This window comes from Hermetia illucens, chromosome 1, assembly GCF_905115235.1.
Source record: "Hermetia illucens chromosome 1, iHerIll2.2.curated.20191125, whole genome shotgun sequence".
NCBI classification, from domain to species: Eukaryota; Metazoa; Arthropoda; class Insecta; order Diptera; family Stratiomyidae; genus Hermetia; species Hermetia illucens.
The window spans coordinates 89,010,563-89,031,343 of NC_051849.1; the positions used below are offsets into that span (position 1 = coordinate 89,010,563).

At 38.3% G+C, this 20,781-nt stretch overlaps 2 protein-coding genes across 3 annotated transcripts in view; both read right to left on the reverse strand.

Moving 5' to 3' along the window:
• Window positions 1–20,781, reverse strand: part of LOC119656601 (CCR4-NOT transcription complex subunit 11) — a 117,077-nt gene that overhangs the window by 89,617 nt on the left and 6,679 nt on the right. For both annotated transcript variants that reach the window (XM_038063033.1, XM_038063041.1), the window contains exons 3-6: window positions 18,684–18,910; window positions 18,142–18,624; window positions 17,948–18,087; window positions 17,598–17,763 (exon numbers count right to left, since the gene is read on the reverse strand). In XM_038063033.1, the coding sequence (XP_037918961.1) occupies window positions 17,598–17,763; window positions 17,948–18,087; window positions 18,142–18,624; window positions 18,684–18,910 (1,016 nt within the window). The remainder of the gene's footprint in view (window positions 1–17,597; window positions 17,764–17,947; window positions 18,088–18,141; window positions 18,625–18,683; window positions 18,911–20,781) is intronic.
• On the reverse strand, window positions 5,115–6,743 carry LOC119656647 (odorant receptor 33b-like). Its single transcript, XM_038063110.1, has 3 exons — window positions 6,017–6,743; window positions 5,596–5,956; window positions 5,115–5,539 (listed from the first exon to the last, which is right to left on the reverse strand). Exons 1-3 carry the CDS (start codon window positions 6,709–6,711, stop codon window positions 5,477–5,479), a joined length of 1,119 nt encoding a protein of 372 aa, XP_037919038.1. The 5' UTR covers window positions 6,712–6,743; the 3' UTR covers window positions 5,115–5,476.

A 20,781-nucleotide genomic window follows, 5' to 3' on the forward strand; every position in this document is an offset into this window, starting at 1 on the left:
ATCTCATATCATCGCTCCAAAGTATTTAATTGCTGGTTTTGAAATCATGATATGGGTCCCCATTTTGATGGGAGCAGTCGTTTCCTTGTGCCACTTCGTGATAAACACCGCCTCTGTTTTCTCATCGACGTAATCCACTATTGTGGCCTCACTAGCAACTAGAATGCCAAGGACATCGTTTTATATGATGTTCCAGCACAGAGCCCTGTTGAACACTCGTGAAGAGTTGTATTCCCTGGGTCCATTTTCTTTGTTGTACCAAAGCCTTCTACCTGTTAGAAAGATGTCAACAAACGCAAGTAACTTGATACACCAATCGTTGGCAAAGACGGTTCATTTGCCCGAGTTGAATGCTTTTTGCACATCAAGAGTAATCACTGTGCAATACTTGCTAGTCCTACCCTTTCCGTGCATTGCATTTTCAGCTAAGCTAGTAACCAGTTGGATGAAGTCTGCGGTTGATGTGCCCACACCGAAGCAGATTCATCAATCTGATAAGCCTTTGAGACTCTCTATAGCTTGAAGTAATCTGTTATACATTATTCGTTTCAGCATTTTCCCCATACTTTCTAATAGACATATAGGTCTTTAGGAAAATGATTCACCAGAAAGTTTAACAGCAAACTAACAACACAAGTCTTTGGCTTAGCTTAGCTTTTTGCCCATCCACCATGCATGCTTCAAACAACTCTACGAATATGCCCGGCCTAGACTTAACAGCCCGTGTAAGGACTTTATTTGGTATAACATAGCGGCCCGGTTCTTTGTTGTTTCCCAGGCCCAAGAAACCTTCAGTACTTCGTTCGCTGTTACTGGGGGTATTACAGCCACACTAAAAGGTCTCTGGCGACTGTCATACCTCCTAGTCTCCTGGACGAACCTGTCTGTCTGCTTTCCTAACTTTGTCTATCGGTTACGCGCACTTTTATCAGAAACGGCACTACCTATTGATAGGAAATTTGGTGGAGATGTTGGAAGTCTGAAACCCTCATAAGCAATGATTCCGCGTACACCCAAAAGAAGGGCGGACATTTTTTTATTTCACCGAATAGAGTCATGAGAGGTATGAAATACAAGGCGGATTAATACTTTTGAAAGTAGGTTTGGCTTTGACCTCGGTTATGAAGGAGAAGAATGCAATGACTCAAAAGAGGTCAATTATTTCAGTACAGCATCGAATTTAATATCAGGTATATTCAAACTTCTTCTATTTCTTCAGCCTTTGTCCCGTTCACAAGCGGGGTCGGCTATCGGGTATATTCAAACACATATACACTATTAGCTATATATAAATTGCATTATCGTATAACTAAATATTTTTACATAAAATTCATACAATTTTTCCAACTTGTTTGGTTCTTTCCTCAACTGGCACATTTTAAATGAATTTGTCACTTTTTTAGTGAATTGTTGACTGTATTAAAAGATTTATGTTAAAAAACAACCGGGATTTAATAATGAAATGAATATTGAGAAAAGAATCGGATTTTCATCTTTGAAATGGCATAGTTTAGACAATTATAGTTAAAAGAAATGAAACCTGTTATTGGAATGTACAAACATGGAGATTCAAACTGAAACATTGTTTGCCTTCCCAATAAACCGCACAGCAATCGGGAAAGTCGTTCGGATATTTCAGCGACATCTTCGAATAAAACTCATCAAATGGCAGGACAGCTAGAAAAATACGCTGCGAACAGAATTAAATTTATTTTGGATGTAAAAGTCCATCCGTGAATCACACCGACAAAATTCGTGCTCAACTACGCAATGAAAACCATGAACTTCCATCAACGCATACAATGCGAAAAAGACTTGATGAAACAGGTAAATATGGAATTATTGCAAGAAAAATTCCGAATGTCAGCAAGCTGAATATGAAATAAGTCGGAAAACCGGAAAACCAGGTATAAAAGGTTTTATATTTCCCTATGTGAGGAACGATGAATGCATAATAGTGCCGTGCCTGCATAGTCAAAAATTCAATTGCTCTCTATTTTTTAAAAAGCTATCAACACAAATAATTTGATCTGGAAAGCACTGTATTGATAACAGTCAACACTAGGAGTTCAATATTATTAGCAAACGTGATGAAGTTAACATGCAACAGATAGAAATAAGTCGGGAAACCAGAAGCAGTATTATATTAGTATATTATTAGTAACATACTACTATTATTAACTTTACTTGAACAGATATCGATATGGAGGATATTTCGGAGCCTAGATTTTAATAAAATTTTGTTTTACACAAAACTTTGAAAAGGCTGGGTATAAGTAGATTCTTCATGAATGAAATTTTAATATTTCACGAGAACGTCAATTATTCTCTTTATTTATCTTATTTTGCATGGCTTAAGATGGCAGTGTTATGTGCGATACTGTTCTCTATGCTGGTATAGAGCTCGTAGGATAAACTTAAGGAGTGATTTCCAGGCAACTTAACAAAACTGGTAATATAGTATTAGTAAGTTGATTTGAGCAGATATTGGAATAGGATAGGTTTCATATGATTATTTTGCAGAGAACATTAAAAAAAGAAAGGAATTTTATCACAACAAAAAGATCAATCCATGATCCGACTAAGCTCTCTGAAGGTAGAGCATATGTGTGGAAATGGAAATTTTTTTGGTTGAGGGAATTTTTTAAAAGTAGTATCTCTCGTCATAATTTTTAATATATTAAGAACCTCTGTGCAAAATTTCAATCAAATTGGTTCAGTACAATTTCGGATATCATGTCAACCGTTTTAAAAAACATAGTTTCACTTGTATCGTGTTCCAAGATACAGGGGTTGCACGAAGTTTTTTTCTGCCTATTAGGGCGGGCGCAGATGTTGCGTGCTCCTTTATATAATTCGTAGAACACGACATGACTACGAATTATATTGAGCGCAAATCCGCCTTATTGACCAGAGCTGGCCAGAGCTGAAATATTCGTTTTAGGAATGATGGGGTCCTAAGTCCGCATCAACTTAATGCAGGACCGGACCAAATGGGAAGCAACTTACTCTCTTACTCGCTTCACTTTTTTTGAGAAGTTTGGGTGCAAGCCCTAAGCGAGGGGTCCGTGGACCAGGAAAGAGGGAGTAAGTTGCTTCCCATTTGGTCCGGTCCTGCATTAAGTTGATGCGGACTTAGGACCCCATCATTCCGAAAACGAATATTTCAGCTCTGGCCAGCTCTGGTCAATAAGGCGGACTTGCGCTCAATATAATTCGTAGTCATGTCGTGTTCTACGAATTATATAAAGGAGCACGCAACATCTGCGAGCCGCTACGGTCACGCTGCTCCCAGGGCAGAGGTGAGGCAGCGTCTGACGATTTGCCTCTGCCCTGGTAAGAAACCGTAAAGCCGCCATCGCTTCACTTTTTTTTATAAAAAGGTGTGTTCAGCATCGTCCGCCACTCCATTGCAGAACACATTGTGTGTGAGATCGCGCCTTCCCAATCCTGTGCAGGTAAAACTAAAAACCTCCATGCCCACTTAGGAGTTGGGTAAGGAAGTAATCAATCTCACCGTGCGTTCTGTTCAACCACGGGTCTAATTTGTCGATGAGCCGTGCAGTCCACCTGCCCCTTGGCTCATTTTGCCAAGAAAGTTGCCACTCGGTAAGGGTACGTTGACGTTCTTCACGGGCAACCACCTCTCTTAAGTTTTCGTCCTTACGGCGGTAGATAGCTTTGCGCTCCTTAGCAAGGAGGGGAACGGGGACCATCCTCGAGTCGAGCATTAAACCAAGGTATTTAACCGTGGGTTTTGACTCTATAGTCAACTCGCCGATCGATATGGGACGCAGGGTCGGGATTTTCCTTCTGGTCAGAATGACTACTTCGGTTTTTTCCAGCGCAAGGTTGAAGCCGTGAGTAGTCATCCATTCGCTTACCCGTCGCATCAATATGCTAAGTCTGCTTTGTGCCTGTTCAACAGTGCGTCCGGCAACAAGTGCCGCAACGTCGTTTGCATAACCGACCAGGCGCGACTCTTCGGACATATCGAGTCTCAGCAGACTATCGTAGGAAGCGCTCCAGAGGTCCGGCCCTAGGATGGATCCCTGTGCTCCTCCCGATGTGATTTCCATCCTCCTCTGGCCCTCTAGCGTGTCAAAGAGCAGGGAGCGGTCTTTCAGATAATCCCTCAATATCCGCGAGAGAGCTTGGCACGTGAAAGGAGTTCTCTAGTGTGCCTAGCATATCTGTCCATCTTACGGAATTGAACGCATTTATGACATCAAGCGTTATGAGGAGCACTATCCGTCGAGATCGGCGGCTGTGTGCCTCGGCTCGATTAACCGCATCTACGACCTCCATAACAGCATCCACTGTAGATTTCCCTGTTCTAAACTCGAACTGCCTTGCGAATAAGTCCCCCGCAGTAAGGATCGCTTCAGCGAATCTACCCCTGATGAGCTTCTCGAGCACTTTTCCGGCCGTGTCAAGCATACACAGCAGTCGGTATGCAGACGGGAGCTCCGGATCTCCTTTACCCTTACTGATCAACGCGAGTCTGGCCACTTTCCAGCGACAAGGAAAAATGTGCATCTGTAAAGTGAGACTACCAATTAATTTCGTAAGATTGCCGTCAAGTTGACCGGTTTTGTAACCTCTTCTTTTTTTCTAGATCTGCGCTAAGCAGTGCGAAGCTATTTTAACAAGTCTACAAGCCTTTGTGATCACGTTTTATTAACTTAGGTGTATTTTTCTCAAGTGAACCAAGTGAAGCAGACCATACCTGTCCAGATCAATCAAGTTTTATGGGCGAATCTTCATAAAATTTTACGTTAACTTTTCAAGTAGTGCTCAGTATATTCGAAATATTTCAGCGAAAAAAATAGATCACGATGAGCCCTGTTTCCTCATAGAATTTTTTTAACAAGTTATCCTGCACAGTTTGAATATACAATTATTCCAGGTTTTTCACTTAACGCTATTTTGCGTTTGTTAGACTAATTATAAGTATTGAAGCCATATCATGGTGAAGTAAAATAGATAAAGTTTGTTGATAAAATTCTGCATTGGCGAGACAACTTCTCTTTCTTTTTCCTAACTACAAAAATCTGTTTTGTTTGTATTTTGACAAATCAATTTAATTTTATTGCACACGGCGCTAACTCGTTCTTACCAATCCAGAATTATTTATTCATTCAATTACTCAATGAACGTTTAATTAGTACCGCAATAAAATTGACAACTGGCGTTTTCGACATAGAGCTTCTACTATAAAAGGGACTTTATATTTTGCAAAAGTAGAATAACATGTCTTATTGAACTTTATTCATGTTCCTTTGGCTACCAACACTACTAATAAAACATTAATTGAAACCGTAAAAAAGGAGTTCCATAATATTGCTGACGTCAGGTTCAACAATACTAAAGTGACTACTAAATTTAATTGCGTTGGTGTTATTTTTAGTAGCCAGGAGGTGTAGACGGAAGGAACTTCCATTCTATGTACAACTTTAATTAAATAATCAACTCCCTACATATCATGGTATAATACATTAAAAAGTAGTGTTGAGAAGGAGTAAGCAAGCCGTACAACCTGAAAGTGGGAAACAGAATGATTTCTGAACTGTAGCTATATCAATCTTAAATTACAAATAAGAATGTTGGTAGACATATTTGAATTAAGCCTCCAGCTAGCATGAACTCTGGGTCTTGTGATTTTTGTATCATGAAAAGGATAGCAATGCGAAAATTTCGATCTTGATCAACCCAACCAGTTGCATAGGCCGTGTCCGCAAATGTTTGACTCAAGTTTAAAAACTGATCTCCATAGTAACATATTGGGAGTATCTCAATAATAAGCATGCATGAATATGTGATCAGAAACATTTTCTCTCCACTCGATAAGCTCAAAGTTGCTATCGACAGAATATCAACACATATTGAAATGCTGCTTATCACAATCTGGATGAAGAAAGTTTTTGATATAACTGCCTTAAGAATACTATAGATTCTGCAATGGAAAACGTACACTTTTTTATATAACTAGGCCACAACACATAAGAGCACCCACCTTAATATTACAAGATGATTTTCAATGCAAGCTTCAAGATCTAAATTGTATTGACGACTCCATCCGTTCCCCGTAATTCTAGACAAACGCCGGGTCAATATTTTCATATGCACATTCAATAAAATAAAAAAACACGGTGCATACATGTCGCTAGAGACATCCTGAAAACCCAAGAAATGTGTGAAAATTGATTCATAGACCGATAGGACTACAACTCCTCCAAATGGAAACCACATTGGTAATATAAAAACTTCCCCACGACTTTGAATAAAAGCTAATATTCTGCTGTATACAACAATCCATATGAGAATATGATAAGCCGTGAATATCCGCTGCACCTTCTTTATTCCATTTATCATAACACGTTTATCCTCCTCTGAAGTAACGTTTTCATCTAACAAACAAAACAAATCTTTCAGCTTCCACAATTCACCACGCATGAAAAAAATAATAAAATATTTAGCAGCGTTCACTGGACTTCCAAAGTAGAATGGGCTGCTATGCAGCCATTGTTCCAAATTTTCGCAGAATATCATATCCATTACCAAACCGAATACATAGGTTATATTGAAGAAAAAGATTAGACCTATCCAGATTTTCGAGCACTTTTCGTAATTGCACCACGGCATTACGCCTAAGATCTTCCAAATTGTATACAATTGAGTCAGTGCTGCGAGCGTGTCCAATTTCTGCATCTTGCTGGGTTTGGAACTGCAAGGATACTGCCGTGAAAATTGTACAAATAACTCGGAAAAGACATATCCCCAGCCACTTTGCACAATGTTGTCTCGTATTTAATACATGATTGATAATCCACAGTGGATTTAGCATATCAATTCATATGCATTAAACATGATGTTAGAATATTCTCGTAATTCTCCTTTGTCCTGTAATAGGAACTCTCGGTTTGATTCTTGCAAATAGACAGTTCGATTCGAACGAATATGATTGCATTTTAATTCGATGTTGCGGAAGTAACTATTTATGGGTTGTATATTTTCATTCATTGAATTGTTAGTATTTACCATTGTCAAATGAAAATCCAAATTTATATGAAGTGCAGAAGTTATTTTCTATGTATTATTTGAATTATTTGTGCTCTCAATTGTCATTGTATAATACGTGTATATTAAATGTTTGAGAATGTTATACGAAGCAGATTAATATACAAAAATTATATAAAAATGACTGAAAATATGACCATGATATTTTAAGGTCAACTCAATAATTTGTAATTCAAAGGACCAGCAATTATAAGCACATAGGAATTATGGAGAGGATAAATAATATAAATGTCATCATAGTCCGAAGATTCCTTAGATAGTTACCCTTTTGGTATTTTTGAGTGAGTAAGTGAGTAAGTAATAATAAGTTGGTATCCACTGTTATGACAATCCGGAAAGCCAGTTGTTGAAAAAACAATAAATTCTTTTTTCATATACTTCAAGGACGTGTTTATGGTACCAAAAAAGAATTACATATTGTGCTGAAATCGCCAAAAAAATCACAAAGTGACCCATTTTTTCAGACTTTAAAGTAGGTGTAGTATAATAATAATAATAATCGTTGGCGCAACAATCGATGTTGGATCAGGACTTTGAAGTGTGTTAGAGCACTTCATTCAAGACCGTAACGGTACACTAGGAGGCAATATGCTCAGCATTGCGCTCGTGTAGTGTAGTGTAGTATACACGGCTTTTAATTTAAATTTTAAAATTAGCAATTTAATTTCCTTTTTTATAATTTCGTTTACAAAACCCTACTTTGTACCTTTCCCTAAAACTGTAAAACTCATTTCCATTTAAATATTTCAAACTTTAGCATAGTATTTTCTCAATATAGCAAAGTGATCCTTGACGTTTTGCTTACACATAGGCTTGCTAATGCTGCATACTCCTATTATTATATGCAACTCCAACATTTTTAACATTTTTTGTGAAAAACTTCGATTCAATGTCTGTCCGGCCATCTGTCTGCTACATCCGATTTAATCAGGATTCCGTCAATCCACAAACAAGGAATTCCGTTGGGCCCAGTTTATCCTATGCATCCTCCAATATAATGGCCTGAGGATATCAAGGCAGGGAGGGTTAAGAAGTATTGATTGAGGATGCAATCTGGCGTCGATCTTTGCTTTCGTTAGGTTCTCCATACATGCGATAGGGAATGTGCAGTATGAAATGAAAAATGGCTCAATTAGTTGGTGTTTTTGAAAACTGGCCTAACTTTCCATATCAGCTGTAAAAACCTTGCGACCCAAAGTGCACTCACCAAAGTATCCAATTGAAAAATCCAAAAAATAAAACAGTAATACACCTATATAAAATGTTACCTTCACTGTCGGCTGTCGTACGAAGGGTCTAGGTTCAAATGTTAATAGTGGCAGTGGGATTTGTATCGTGACTGGATATCAAATACTAGTTGAGACAGCTGTGAATGAATAAGTCAAATCAAGGTAATAATCACGGGCGAGCGCAATGCTGACCCATAGTATACCGTTACGGTCGTGCTATAGTATAAAGTTACGGTCGTGAATGAAGCGCTCTAACACACTTCAAGGCCCAACAATCTAATTGGATTGTTGCAGTAGTGAACGAAATGTGGCCTGAGTGTTTTGACTTCGCATTGATAGCTGTGAACAGCAGTGTTATTCGATTGTGTGAACCTTAGCTTGTCTTGGGTGAACCTTAGCAAAAGTTTAAGAGACTTATAAATAGCATGCTGTATAACATAGAAGGATTGAGTTGTTATTGACATATGCAATTTAAAGGTGGCCGCGAATAGGTTTAAGATGAAAATCGCAGTGTACGTCCTGTGACAAGCCGAACTGACTACAACGGGTAGAAAGTTCGCGATGTTTTGAACTCTGACCGGCGCCTGAGTGTCCAATTGTAACGCATCGTAACGCAAGAGTTGAGCAGTAGCAAAGTGTGCTTGAAATTGGTGTCCAAAGATTGGACGAGTAAAATGCGTGAAATTTGGAAAAAGAACTAATTTTTTAGACAAGTGATTACTAGAGACGCGGCCTGGTGCTACGAGTACGACTCGAATCAAAGGGTCGGACTTCCGAGTGGCACACCAACAATTCTCCAAAGCCGCAAAAGCTTGCATTAGCAAGTCACGCGTCAAAAGGATGCTGATTGTCTTTTTCTTATTCTGAGGGTGGTTCCGATACTTTGAAGGGCACTCTATATTAAAGTGTCAGAATAAAATAAACCTTCTGAGATACTAAAGCCAAGACCGCACCTTATTTACATTTTCACGGTTTTGTGTAAAGCAAAAGCTTATTAAAATCGGTCTACTGTCTGTCTGTCTGTCACACGCTTTTTTCTCGGAGACTGTAGCAGCGATTAACACCAAATTTGGTGGAACGGTTGGAAATGTGAACGCTTACGCATGCAGTGGGTTACATCCTTTTACGTCGAATTTAAGGGGGTCCCCATACATGCAAAAGGGAGTGTATTTTTTTTCACCAAACATAGTCAAATGTATCAAATGAAAGGTCTCTACTACTTTCCGAAGTTGGTCTTAGTTTTGACATTCGTTTGAAAGGAAGGGAGTCCAGGGGGTCGAAATTGGTCATTTGTTTCACGAGGCCATTCTCAGAAACTGCCTAACCGAAAAATCTTTAAAAAATCAAGAGACTCTCACTATATGGTGGTTAGGCTCCGAAATACCTTCCATACCGATATCACTTCAAATAAAGTTAATAATAGTATATTACAATAATTTTCAGTAATTGTCTGCAGCCTAGCAAATTTTGCAGCAATATAGGCTATAATATGGAGCTTGATCCTACCAAGTTTAGTGGAAATCGCACTATTACTAACAAAGTTATAATAGGTCAAATTTGCCACTTCTTTGGAAATTCAAGATTTTGAATGTCAATATCACCCGAAAGTGAATATTCTCACATAATATATGCGTATATTATGTTTTACGTACTAATGCGACAAATTCGCACTCAAATGTCTCTATAAAAGATATACACAAAACCTTTCATACCTGAAGCGCTCAGCTTCCGGTTTCCCGACTTGTTTAAGCCTCCGTTAGTTATTTATATATATCAGTCTCAGTTTCTCGAGACATAGAGATCGTATATATAAACACGAAGTATACAAATAGTGTCCATTTCAGATAAATATAGGAGGATATGTATGTTGTCAGTGAGAGCAGAAGTACGATCAATTTAGATGCAAGCAGTAGTGTGCAATGTTTATTTGTCTATACATGGTTGCTTTAAACTCCTACGGAGCACAGCACGTTAACCACACCATCCGCCATCGCTGATGGTTGCTAGCAGTGCACTTCAACTCCCCCCACGATTTTCCGATAAGCTTGCCCCTTTTCTCTACCGTCCTATTCCAATGACGAACCATTCGCCTGCCATTCTCTGAAACTAATTGTTAGTTTCTTCGCAATGTCCGTCCTGCGTAAGGTATTCTTACTGAAAGCTTTCTCGAAATCAATGAAGAGCAGGGGAACTGGTGCTTTAAACTCTCAAACAGTACTGCCCAATGATTCGAAGACCCAAATTTGAAACCAACCTACGCTATGTTTGGCTGTCTTAATGACAAAGATAATGTCGCTTTCGTTTACCGGAGCAGTGCGTATTCGCATGTTGCCACATCACCCACCAGAGATGGAACTTCACTAGAAGTTATGCGTTTCAGAATCATGGGGAAGTGCTTCAACTGGTAACTGATGGATGATAAACGTACAGTTAACGTAACTCACAGGACCATCGAACGGCTTATAACCACAAGCAACTTGTTTCGTGATGTGATGTACGGTGTTGAAATCGTTACTACTTGCAATTGCTTCTGCTTCCTTCATCAGCGGAATGGTGGAATTTCATTTGTCATGGTATACACTACTTTGCACTTGTCGACATTTGTTAGTCGTTCAGCAGTAGGAAAACCTTCTTATTGCGCTAATTACACAAACTTTAAACAACTTACCCAAGAATATTTCTAGACCACTATCAAGAGTTTTTATCTCTAGTTATGGGCCATATCTGAAAAGGACACCGCAATGTCTGACTGATTGCGCAAACGTGAAGGTTGATCGTTGGACATAAGGGGCTGAGAGCTCTGTTGATATCTACAAGCGGAAGTGCGAGCAACACGTTAACTTGACGAAGTACTAGAAGTATAACATAGCGTCTGCCGCGACAAATAAAGTTCCACCATTGTGTTAATGAGGGAAGCAGAAGCTGTTGCAAATAGTAAATATTTCGCCTCAGTCTTTCACATAACGAAAGAGCTTGTAGGTAGTCTCATCGACATTGATGAACAACTGAACTAATTGAAGAAACACTTCACCAGGGTTTTCAATCGTATAGCATCTGATGTTAAACCTCTCGTTGATGCAACCAGTAATCACCGTAACATACGGATTCGACAAAGAGAAACGAAATTATTATTGCAATCAACGCACTCCGCCATTTTCCCCACGAAATTGGGGAACGCATCAGAGATAGAGGTTCGTTTCGTTCTATATCGCTCTTCCTCGGCCATAATAACACCCACCAGACCTGTAGAGCAGGGTGTAGAATTTAGATCGGCAGCTTACCTACTCTCCATCGATTTCAAGGGAGTACCGAATATCTAGAATGCTCTATGCAACTATTATTAAAGCGACATATAATGTGCAGAATCGCAATAAAATCTCAGGGGAATTTTAAGTCAATATTCCGCAAAGATTAGATGTTGTAACTTATGTTTTGATTGGAGGAGTGAAGCGATTCGATTTTACCTACGCTGCTGTTTTGATCAAAATCTGGTGATACAGCTACCTCAATTTCAACATCAAGTTGAAACCATTCCGTGCCAATGTTCTCTCTGTACAACTGTGGGGGAATAGCACACGGAAAGTGACTGCCACTGTTACTCGGAAGCTCCAAGTTCTCATCAACTAAAGTCTGCGTTATGAGACGCGCAGGCCTGAGGCAATAAATTAAGAATTTCGCCGGCGTGCCGGCCAGGTGTCTCTTGATTAGTTGATCGGAAGACGGGAATGACACACATTAAACAAGTCGGAATATCGGAAGCTCGGCGCTTCAGGTAAAAGATTTTGTCTTCATCTAATGTGAACAACTTTCTATGCACGTTTTTCCATTCGTACATAGCTAAGAATATGAAATATTGCTTCATATTTTACCAAACTACAAGATACACATATATGTGTAATACATATCAAAGGTATGTGTATGTGCTCATTATTCATCCTAAATAAACAACTATCCGCCCCCCCCCCCGTGATCTCACGCATCTTGGCGCATTTTCACTTTACGTTATGCACGAAAGCATATGTTACATACATACACATATGTCACCAGTAATTGATACTGACATTCAAATAACTAAAAACGAAAACGTCGTTCAGAAAAGTTCACTTTATATGATGATGAGATCATAAACGTCTTAGACTGCAATAAATTTACATGAAATGCAGAAATTTAACTTTCAATAACTTTGTTAATAATAGCTAGATTGCCTTCAAACTTTTAGGAATTATATCTTATATTATCAGCTATACAGCCTTCTTTATACTTCTAGATTGAACTTAAGGAGGTTTTCGGGTAAATTTCTAAAACATGGTAATATGCTATTATTAACTTTATTCGTGCAGATATTGGAACGGGATGTATTCGAAGGGCTAGATTTTGTATAAGCGTATTACTGTGATTTTTTCAGGTTTTTCGTTTGGATAGGTTATGAGAACGAGACCTGCTTCACTTTTTGGGATCACATTTTGAGACGTCACTCCCCCAATTTCAAAAGTAAGGTATCCGAAAAGTACTAATCGAGCCCTTTGATTTGATACCATGGCCATTCCGTGAAAAAGAAATTTTACGCCCCCATTCGCATATATGAAGAGCTCCCCTTCAAGCTCAACATAAAATGCCGTCTCCGAGTAAATCGAGTGTGACAGACAGACAGACAGACATTGAATTGATTTTAATAAGGTTTGTGTGAGGGGACCCTCTCTCCCAGTATAGCCGAGAAGTGGGTCGCGCTAGAGCTACGTGGCGGAGAACAGCGAAAAGTCATGGAGGGAGCGGAATTATCATCATCTTAGGTGTTGCTGATGTGCTATGCCCCTCAAAAGGAGCATATATTTCTATAAACAATAGAAATATGGTACCTTTAAAATAATATATAGGTTTTGGATAGTTGTGTTTATATGAGAAACAGAGAAATAGGCACTACCCTTTGAACAGGTGATATTTTACTTGCATTACATCAAATTGGCGACTCAATGGAGACAACATTGATTTTTTAGCTAAGATTTAGGTTTTGAAAACAGACAAATATTGTTTACTCGTTGATGATGTTAATAGTCTTTATTTTAGTCAGATTTAAAATTTTGCATAAACAGCTAGAACATTGTAAAATTGTACAAACAAAAGCACACTTTCTTTCTTCTTCCATACTATAAAACAGTCTTTTAAATTGATTTTAAACTAATGTCGATAACGTCGATTTTTCATGGTGTTTAAATTGATTTCAAACAGAATTCTGAATAAAAGATTTGGTGTAAATTTAGGACAAAAACATTAATAGTTACAAAACTTGTAGATGATTTCCTGCTCAGAGCAGAGACCACTTTTCAGGGACTGTCTTACCTCTACTGTGTGGAATAGCGCAATCGAATGCCGCTACAAGTATTGTTGGCTCCAAATATATTGATTCAAAAACACAACATGAGTATGAATCATGTCAAGCGAAACACCACTCGATTCAAATCTTAGCTGGCCTAACTCTAAGCAAAAACGTTTTGTTTGAGGAGTGAGTAGTCCTGAACCCTGCTTCAATTTTTGCAAAAAAATGGGTATTCGTTCAAATATGAGCGGACCGTGTACAAAAGATAGGAATCAGCCCGCATTTAAGTAGATAGGAAACTCAGGACCACTCAATCTTCAAACAAAACGTTAGAACATTAACAATGCTTCTATGATTTGCTCTCCTTTTCGTAACTGAAATTGTTTAATATTTGAAGTGGAAGCATTTTAATTCTCCTTTGAAAAGATTTTTTCTGTAGTGACTACTATGCTCGTATATGTGCTTGCAATCTAAATCAAATATAATAATACAGGACTTTTCTTGAAGCATGTGCCTTGTTACATTTTGTAATTCACAAGGATTGCTACCCCTAATTAACATTACCATTCGTAATCATATGAAGTGTAGGGGTCTTGGAGGTGCATTCAGCGCATCTCGATATCCATTTATCGTTACGTATCGTATACTAAGTAAATAAACAAAAAAAAGAAGGGGAAGTAAAGGTGCTGTATACACTGTGTAATGATTTTATTTGTGGCTGATAATCAGTCAAGTGGAATCAACAATATACTCGCTTCTGATCGAAGAGGATGTACAGAGAAAAATTGCCAACATGCTTCCCAAAAACAAAATTCCTCAGCCCAACCTAACGAAACAAAAACTCTGCGCACTGCATGAATTAAACAGATATCCCAACATCATCATTATTTTAGTCGACAAAGGAAACACACGATTATCTCGAATAAGACGAACTACGATTCCGGTATATCAGAACTCCTAACGGATGACTCAAAATATCGACCGCAACCAAAAATTCTACTAAAAAATTCACAATTATCAGAAGACACCATCAAGAAACTCATTTAAAGGAATTCAATAATCCCAAATATGGCCTACCAAAAAACCATAAAAATCATATCCTCAGCCCGATTGTAAGCGCCATCGCCTCTCCAGCATACAAACTTGCACGCTATTTAACAGAACGATTAACCCTATTCAATAGCAACACAGCACACATGTTCACAACTCGTTTCTACTAGTAATGCTGATGCCAAATTTTGTACTTCTAGGATCGGACGAACTTAAAGGAGTTTTCGGGTAAACTTTTAAAAAAATGGTAAAATACCACCATAAGCTGTATTTGAGATATCGGAACGAGATGTGTTTTGAGGCCTAGATTTCGTATAGATGCACCATAATGATTTTATTTAGATTTTTCAGTTAAACACTCTCTAAGAACGAGACCTGTTTCGCTTTTAGGGGCACGCAATTTGAGCTCTCACTCCCCTATGTCTCCAGCCATATCAGAAATAAAATCAGTTTCAAGAAGTAATAATTGAGCTTCTTCCGGAAAATGAGATGAATAAATAATTTTTGATTCCATCACTTCAGCTTCAAAGATAATTTCTGTGGCAAACGCTCTGCTGTTAAGCGAAGTAAGATAGTATAACACTGGGAAACACTCTTCACTTCTTGCGGCACTGTGATATTTAACTCCGGAAAGCCTGACGCAAGCAACCTTGAGCCTGGTGCACAGTTAATGCTAGTCAGCTAATTTTGAGACATCTTGAACAGGTTGTCGAAGAGTAAGTTACTACTGAATATTGTAAAACGAAACAATTTACTGGTGCTCACAAGTTTTTCGATTATGATCATGGACGTTAAAGGTATGAGTATATCCAGTGAAATTCCTCCTCTTGTGGATGAAACAGCTAGTCATTTTATTATGCGGATATTGACTTCTTTTCTAAAAAGAAGTGAAATTAATGCACTCAAACCCGGCAAAGTGGAACAGAGTGCGGAGTTGAAATTTCCGCTTTATCCGTCCTTGTTCGAATTCAGTAAGGGTTTTAACAATAAGTGTATCTAGAGTGCTCTACGCAAAAAGAGACAGTGTAGTATTCTGTCGCCAATATTATTCGTTCTTATTATCAATGAAGTCCTTCATGCTGCCTTTTCCAAAGGACGCCGAAGATTTTGATGAGCCTTGGTATTTTTCCTTAAACATCTCCATTGCGGTAATAACATCTGTTTGCTCTTTCATCAAGCATAAACCTTGGCCAAATGGCTCTAGATTTTGGGGAAGAATCGTAATGAAAATAAATACCAACAAAACCAGTCTGGTGAGTTGTCGCACTCTTCTTACCTGCATTAGTTGGCTGCGTCGTTTATGCAGATGCATTTTGAACTCCTCCGTAATTTTTTCTAAAACCGTCTGAAAATGCAGATACCTCAACACCGATATTAAATTGAGGTTGTTATGCGCGAACGTTCTCTCTGTGTTGCTATATAGGGACAGCGCATGGAAAGTGACCGCCATTATTACTTAAAAGTTCCAAGCCTTCGTTAACGCTTGTCTACATCGCGTCATTGAGGTACTCTGGCCTAATACAATCTCGAACAAAGAACTATGTCGATGTATGAAACAGGTCCCGATTGGTGTGAAGAAGAAAGGAGAAGTAACAAAGAATGTAATGAATTAAGAAAGACCCCATTGAGTTGAGGCAGAGTTCTGCAAACTGGGGGCGATGGCGCATAGTTGTGGATAACGCGCTATGCCCCATTTAGGAGTAGCATCTCAATATGGCATTAAAATGCCCATAAAATATCTTCACCACATTTTGTAGAATCTTGCAATCAGAAATCTTCCTGAAAGTGGCTGCGAGGACATAAACGCACACTTTGAAGGATTACTAACAATCGAATTGAGTTTCTTGGATTTTTTTATGTTTTGAACAATTTGTAGAAAAGCCTATTGTTTCAGTTTTAGTTTGATGAACTTCCACCCGTCATTCTCCTTATTTTCGACAGTTTTCATTTGTATCATATTAACTCCTATGGAGAGTTCAAGCCATCATTTTCATTTAATAAACTTACTTATTATATTGTTCTGTTTTTATTTCATGGCCCAAACCGACAAGCCCGGAGCGGCAAATACTAAGTTACATATATGCACAAAGAACAGAGCTTCCAGATCCAGAATACCACTGCTGCAATAATGCGGACTCTTTTAAGGCATTTTTTTGAGTCGACTGAGCGGAAAGAGCTCCCACCATGTACACATTTGTTCATACAACATTTCACCTTATAATTGTTTTTACCCAAAACCTTAAAATGATCATTTCAACGTGCACCTACCTACCTACATACATACGTAGAATACTCATATTGGCTGCAATTGCAAATCAGAAATATATCCACTATGCACACAGTACACCGCATCAACAAGCCATCCAATTTCGCCTCACCATGGGAGTCGACTCGCATATCGCTGAATCGGATGTATAGTAAGATCATTTTGCCGTTGAGATTGCGCTGATGTGCTGTCGCGTCAATTGAGGCTGATCGACTCTTCTGAGGCGGTTCGATGTAGTCGACCTCTTTTGAGTCGACTCACATCAATGGACTGAGTAGTACAATTGAGTTGACTCACCCATGGGTTGCCCCTCTCTAATCTCGAGCGATTGATTTTGAGAATTTCTTTCAAATATTTCAGTCAGCAATTGTATTCACTAATCTAGTACATAGTGAGTGGCACAATATAATCAATAATATGATCTCTGTAAATCCTACTTGTTTTTGCGATATCATAATATCGCGACACAATACTTCCAAATTATTTGTTTATTAAATATATTACAAAAACTAGTTCTTCGACTTAAAATATTCAACCTTTGACGCCGCACAATATGGAAATATATAATCTATTCACTCCTAGTTGTTCATAATAATTCAAAATAGCACTAGACACTTTTTGTCGCCGGCTTAGGTGAAAATAGTGGAAATGTACTTACCTTCACATTAATCATTTTATTCCGTATCAGACTTTGAAGGAAGACACACACTAATCGAACTAATCTCAATTGCTTTCGTTCATCTTTCATTGCTTCACATTTCGAAATACAGTTACTTATGTACAAATGAATAAATTCTGTAGGTAAGTCGATAGATCTTGTCAGTCTGGAAATATAAATGGTGAAAGTTTTTAGTGAATCGAGTGTGTGGTGGTTGGCAACAAGAAAGTTAGATTTAGTATTTTCTTCATACATCTTTCTTTATTGAAAACTATTTTCTTTCACAACATAGAGCATGTTGCAATGTAATGAAAGCATGCCAGTAATGTATCTGTACGAAAGCTTCTTACCTATTCACCACTTCAATTGAATGCAAGGTGATATCCATGTTCACTAAAATATTGAAATACTCTGTGATTTGCATGGAGTTAATCAATTTCTGCAATATTTCCACCGATACAATTGGATTGTTTTCCACTAAATCAGGAAGCTGTAAAAAACCACTTGATAATCGTTTGCGAGTATAATATCCCCTTGCATTTACCTTAGCAGGCGTCAAACCAATTTGATAAACCAAATTCGGATCCTTGTTGAGTTCCTCCAGAAGTACAAACTGTTGGCCCAAATTGAGTGCTTGTTTGAAGGCTTGGATAATGAGTTTCTTTGCTTCCACTCCAATGCTATTGGAAGCATCATACTCGGGCATATGATAAGCTCGATTCGTTAGATCAAACCAAGCTAATTCATCTTCAAAAGGTAATAATGGCGGCGCCACAGACATAAATTGGGGAGCAAAGGTGTTTTTCAATGGCGATATAGATGACAACGCCAAACCTTCCATTAATTCCTTTATCGGATTTTCTGCACTTGGGGCAGTTGGACCAGGGATTGTATTCATTAAACCCGCCTTGACAGTCGCTGGAAGCTCATGTTGTTTTCCTATGACATGTTCTTTCAAGGTAAATAAATCAACTTGCAGAGGAATTGAGTCCGTTTTCAGGATATGAGCTGGGGTAAGCTTGGCAAGCTGTAAGGTTCATCAATATAAGTACAGATAGTTGAATTATTGAATTTATAAATACTCACCTCCTTTGTTCCGTTTCCTAGTAATTGCGAAAGAAAATTCTTTTCTATTATATTTAACCTAGTTGGAATGGTGTTTTGTTCCAGAACAGTAAAGAAGAAAGGAAGAAAAGGACTCTCTGTTTGTCCGTCACTTCGAAATAAATCGTAAATAATGTAATAAGCGCTCACTTTTTGAATAATTCCCGGCAAGTCACCATGACGAATTAGCATTGATAGCAGCGTCCCCACTAAAAAATTAAAGAACAAAATTCAGCAAAAGAAATGTTTCCCATTAATTATTCCTACTTATACTGAGGGTGTGAAAAAAAGCTCTTTTATGTTAATGACTAGGAGCTTTTTACTATCAGATCAATATAATATGTCTCTAAATTTTTTTTAGATTTTTCGGTTGGATAAGCTCTGAGAACGAGGCCTGTTTCAATTTTTGGGCACACATTTTGTCACTCCCCTGTGTTTCAATATCCAATATCAGAAATAAAATCACAAAGTATAATATGTACCCACGCAATCTGTGAAAAAAAAACTATTTCCCCCTTTCGGCTACATGGGGAGCAACTCGTTGCATGTAATTTCGTGACGATAGCAGCCCCCAGCACTGTTCGGCTATTATTTTAATTGTATTAGAGTATTTTCATGAAGACAAAATATTTCTGCTCTTCAAGCAATGGAAATTACTTTACTGTGAGGGGCTCCTGATGAAATTACTTGGAAGTATAGCATATTTATCAAAGTATACCGGTATTTGGTATTTTATTGATAAGATCTTCAAGTCACAGTTAACATTGAAGTTTCTAATGTTCCACGATGAGGAAGTAATTGCTCTCAGTATCTTATACTACTGTTTAAAAAATGTCTGTTAAATGTGCGAGCAGTTATCCAGCATAAGTCCAGAGTGATTTTATCGCTGCTTTGAATATGAGCACCTTGAATGGCAGTACCTGTGCAAGTTTTCGAAGCTGAAATTAATCTGAGTTTGTTTGTTAAGGTTTATTTCTAGGTATTATACCTCAAAGACTTAAAAATTATAAGCCTTTAAGCTTAACTGGAGGACATGTCCGTTTCTTTAATGTGAAGATGAAATGACTTTGAATTTAGTTTTCTAGCAAGCCAACTATTACTCAACCTCTTTCATTTGATTCTCGAGGTCTGGAGATGAAATACTAGATTTAGAATGTGGACAAAGTATCGCCGTATTATCGACGGAAACGTAAATAGCAACTCGTTCGTGGGTAAACGTGCAGTATATATCAAATAAAGCAGAGGGACAAGGACACTACCTCGTGAGGTGAAATTTTTTGGTCTAACAATAAATCTCCTGCCGCGATGAAATATGTCCCAGCAATACTTTCTACCTTCGAAAGCAGTTTATTTTGAAGGTTTACCGATGAACTTATCAACAGATTCCTCCTGTACCCTAACTGGCGAAAAGGAATTTTTCGTTTGTGTCCAAACCAAGCAAGCTTACCGGTCTATAGGACGTCATAAGCGTGGCATCTTCACCTTCCTTCGGGATTATCTTCATTTCAATTTCCAGTGCTATATAAATTAGCCATGGGGTAAGACACTATTGAATATATGTGTCAGCTAGATGATGACAGTTTTTTGATTATTTTTAATACAACTTTGGAACAAATCGGTCGGGATGCGTGTTAGGAATTGAAAATGGTAATTCTTCCTTCATTAGTTGTGGGTTTGGTTGAGAGACGCATCGCAAGTGAACACCTCAAATATTGAAATTCCACGGCATCCCCCCTCGTTTAGCTACCGTCCGACAACCGGATGCGTGACTCGCGCAGGATCGGCCTATTGAGCTTCTTCACCGCTCTTCAAAGGCGACAACCTGTGGTTAGAAAAGCGTTAGATTTTCAAGAAGCACTTTCAATACTTATATTTCCCCTTTGCCTTTTGTAGATCTTGTTTAGCAATTCGAATTAAGCGATCTAAACTGATGCCATTCCCGCCGCAGCTGCCGTTTGCAGCATTTTGTGTGAAACAAAACCTTATTAAAATCGATTCAATATCTGTCTGTCTGCCACACCCGATTTATTTGGAAATGACTGTACCTATTATGTTGCATATGAAAAGTGGCACCACTTTC

Excerpts from the sequence above, each read along its gene's own strand:
- LOC119656647 (XM_038063110.1), bottom strand. The coding sequence starts at position 6,711 with ATGCAGAAATTGGACACGCTCGCAGCACTGACTCAATTGTATACAATT. Across the intron at positions 5,957-6,016 it reads AATCATCTTGTAATATTAAG|AATCTATAGTATTCTTAAGG; the intron begins GTGGGTGCTCTT and ends TTTCCATTGCAG. Across the intron at positions 5,540-5,595 it reads GTCTACCAACATTCTTATTT|GTTGTACGGCTTGCTTACTC; the intron begins GTAATTTAAGAT and ends TCCCACTTTCAG.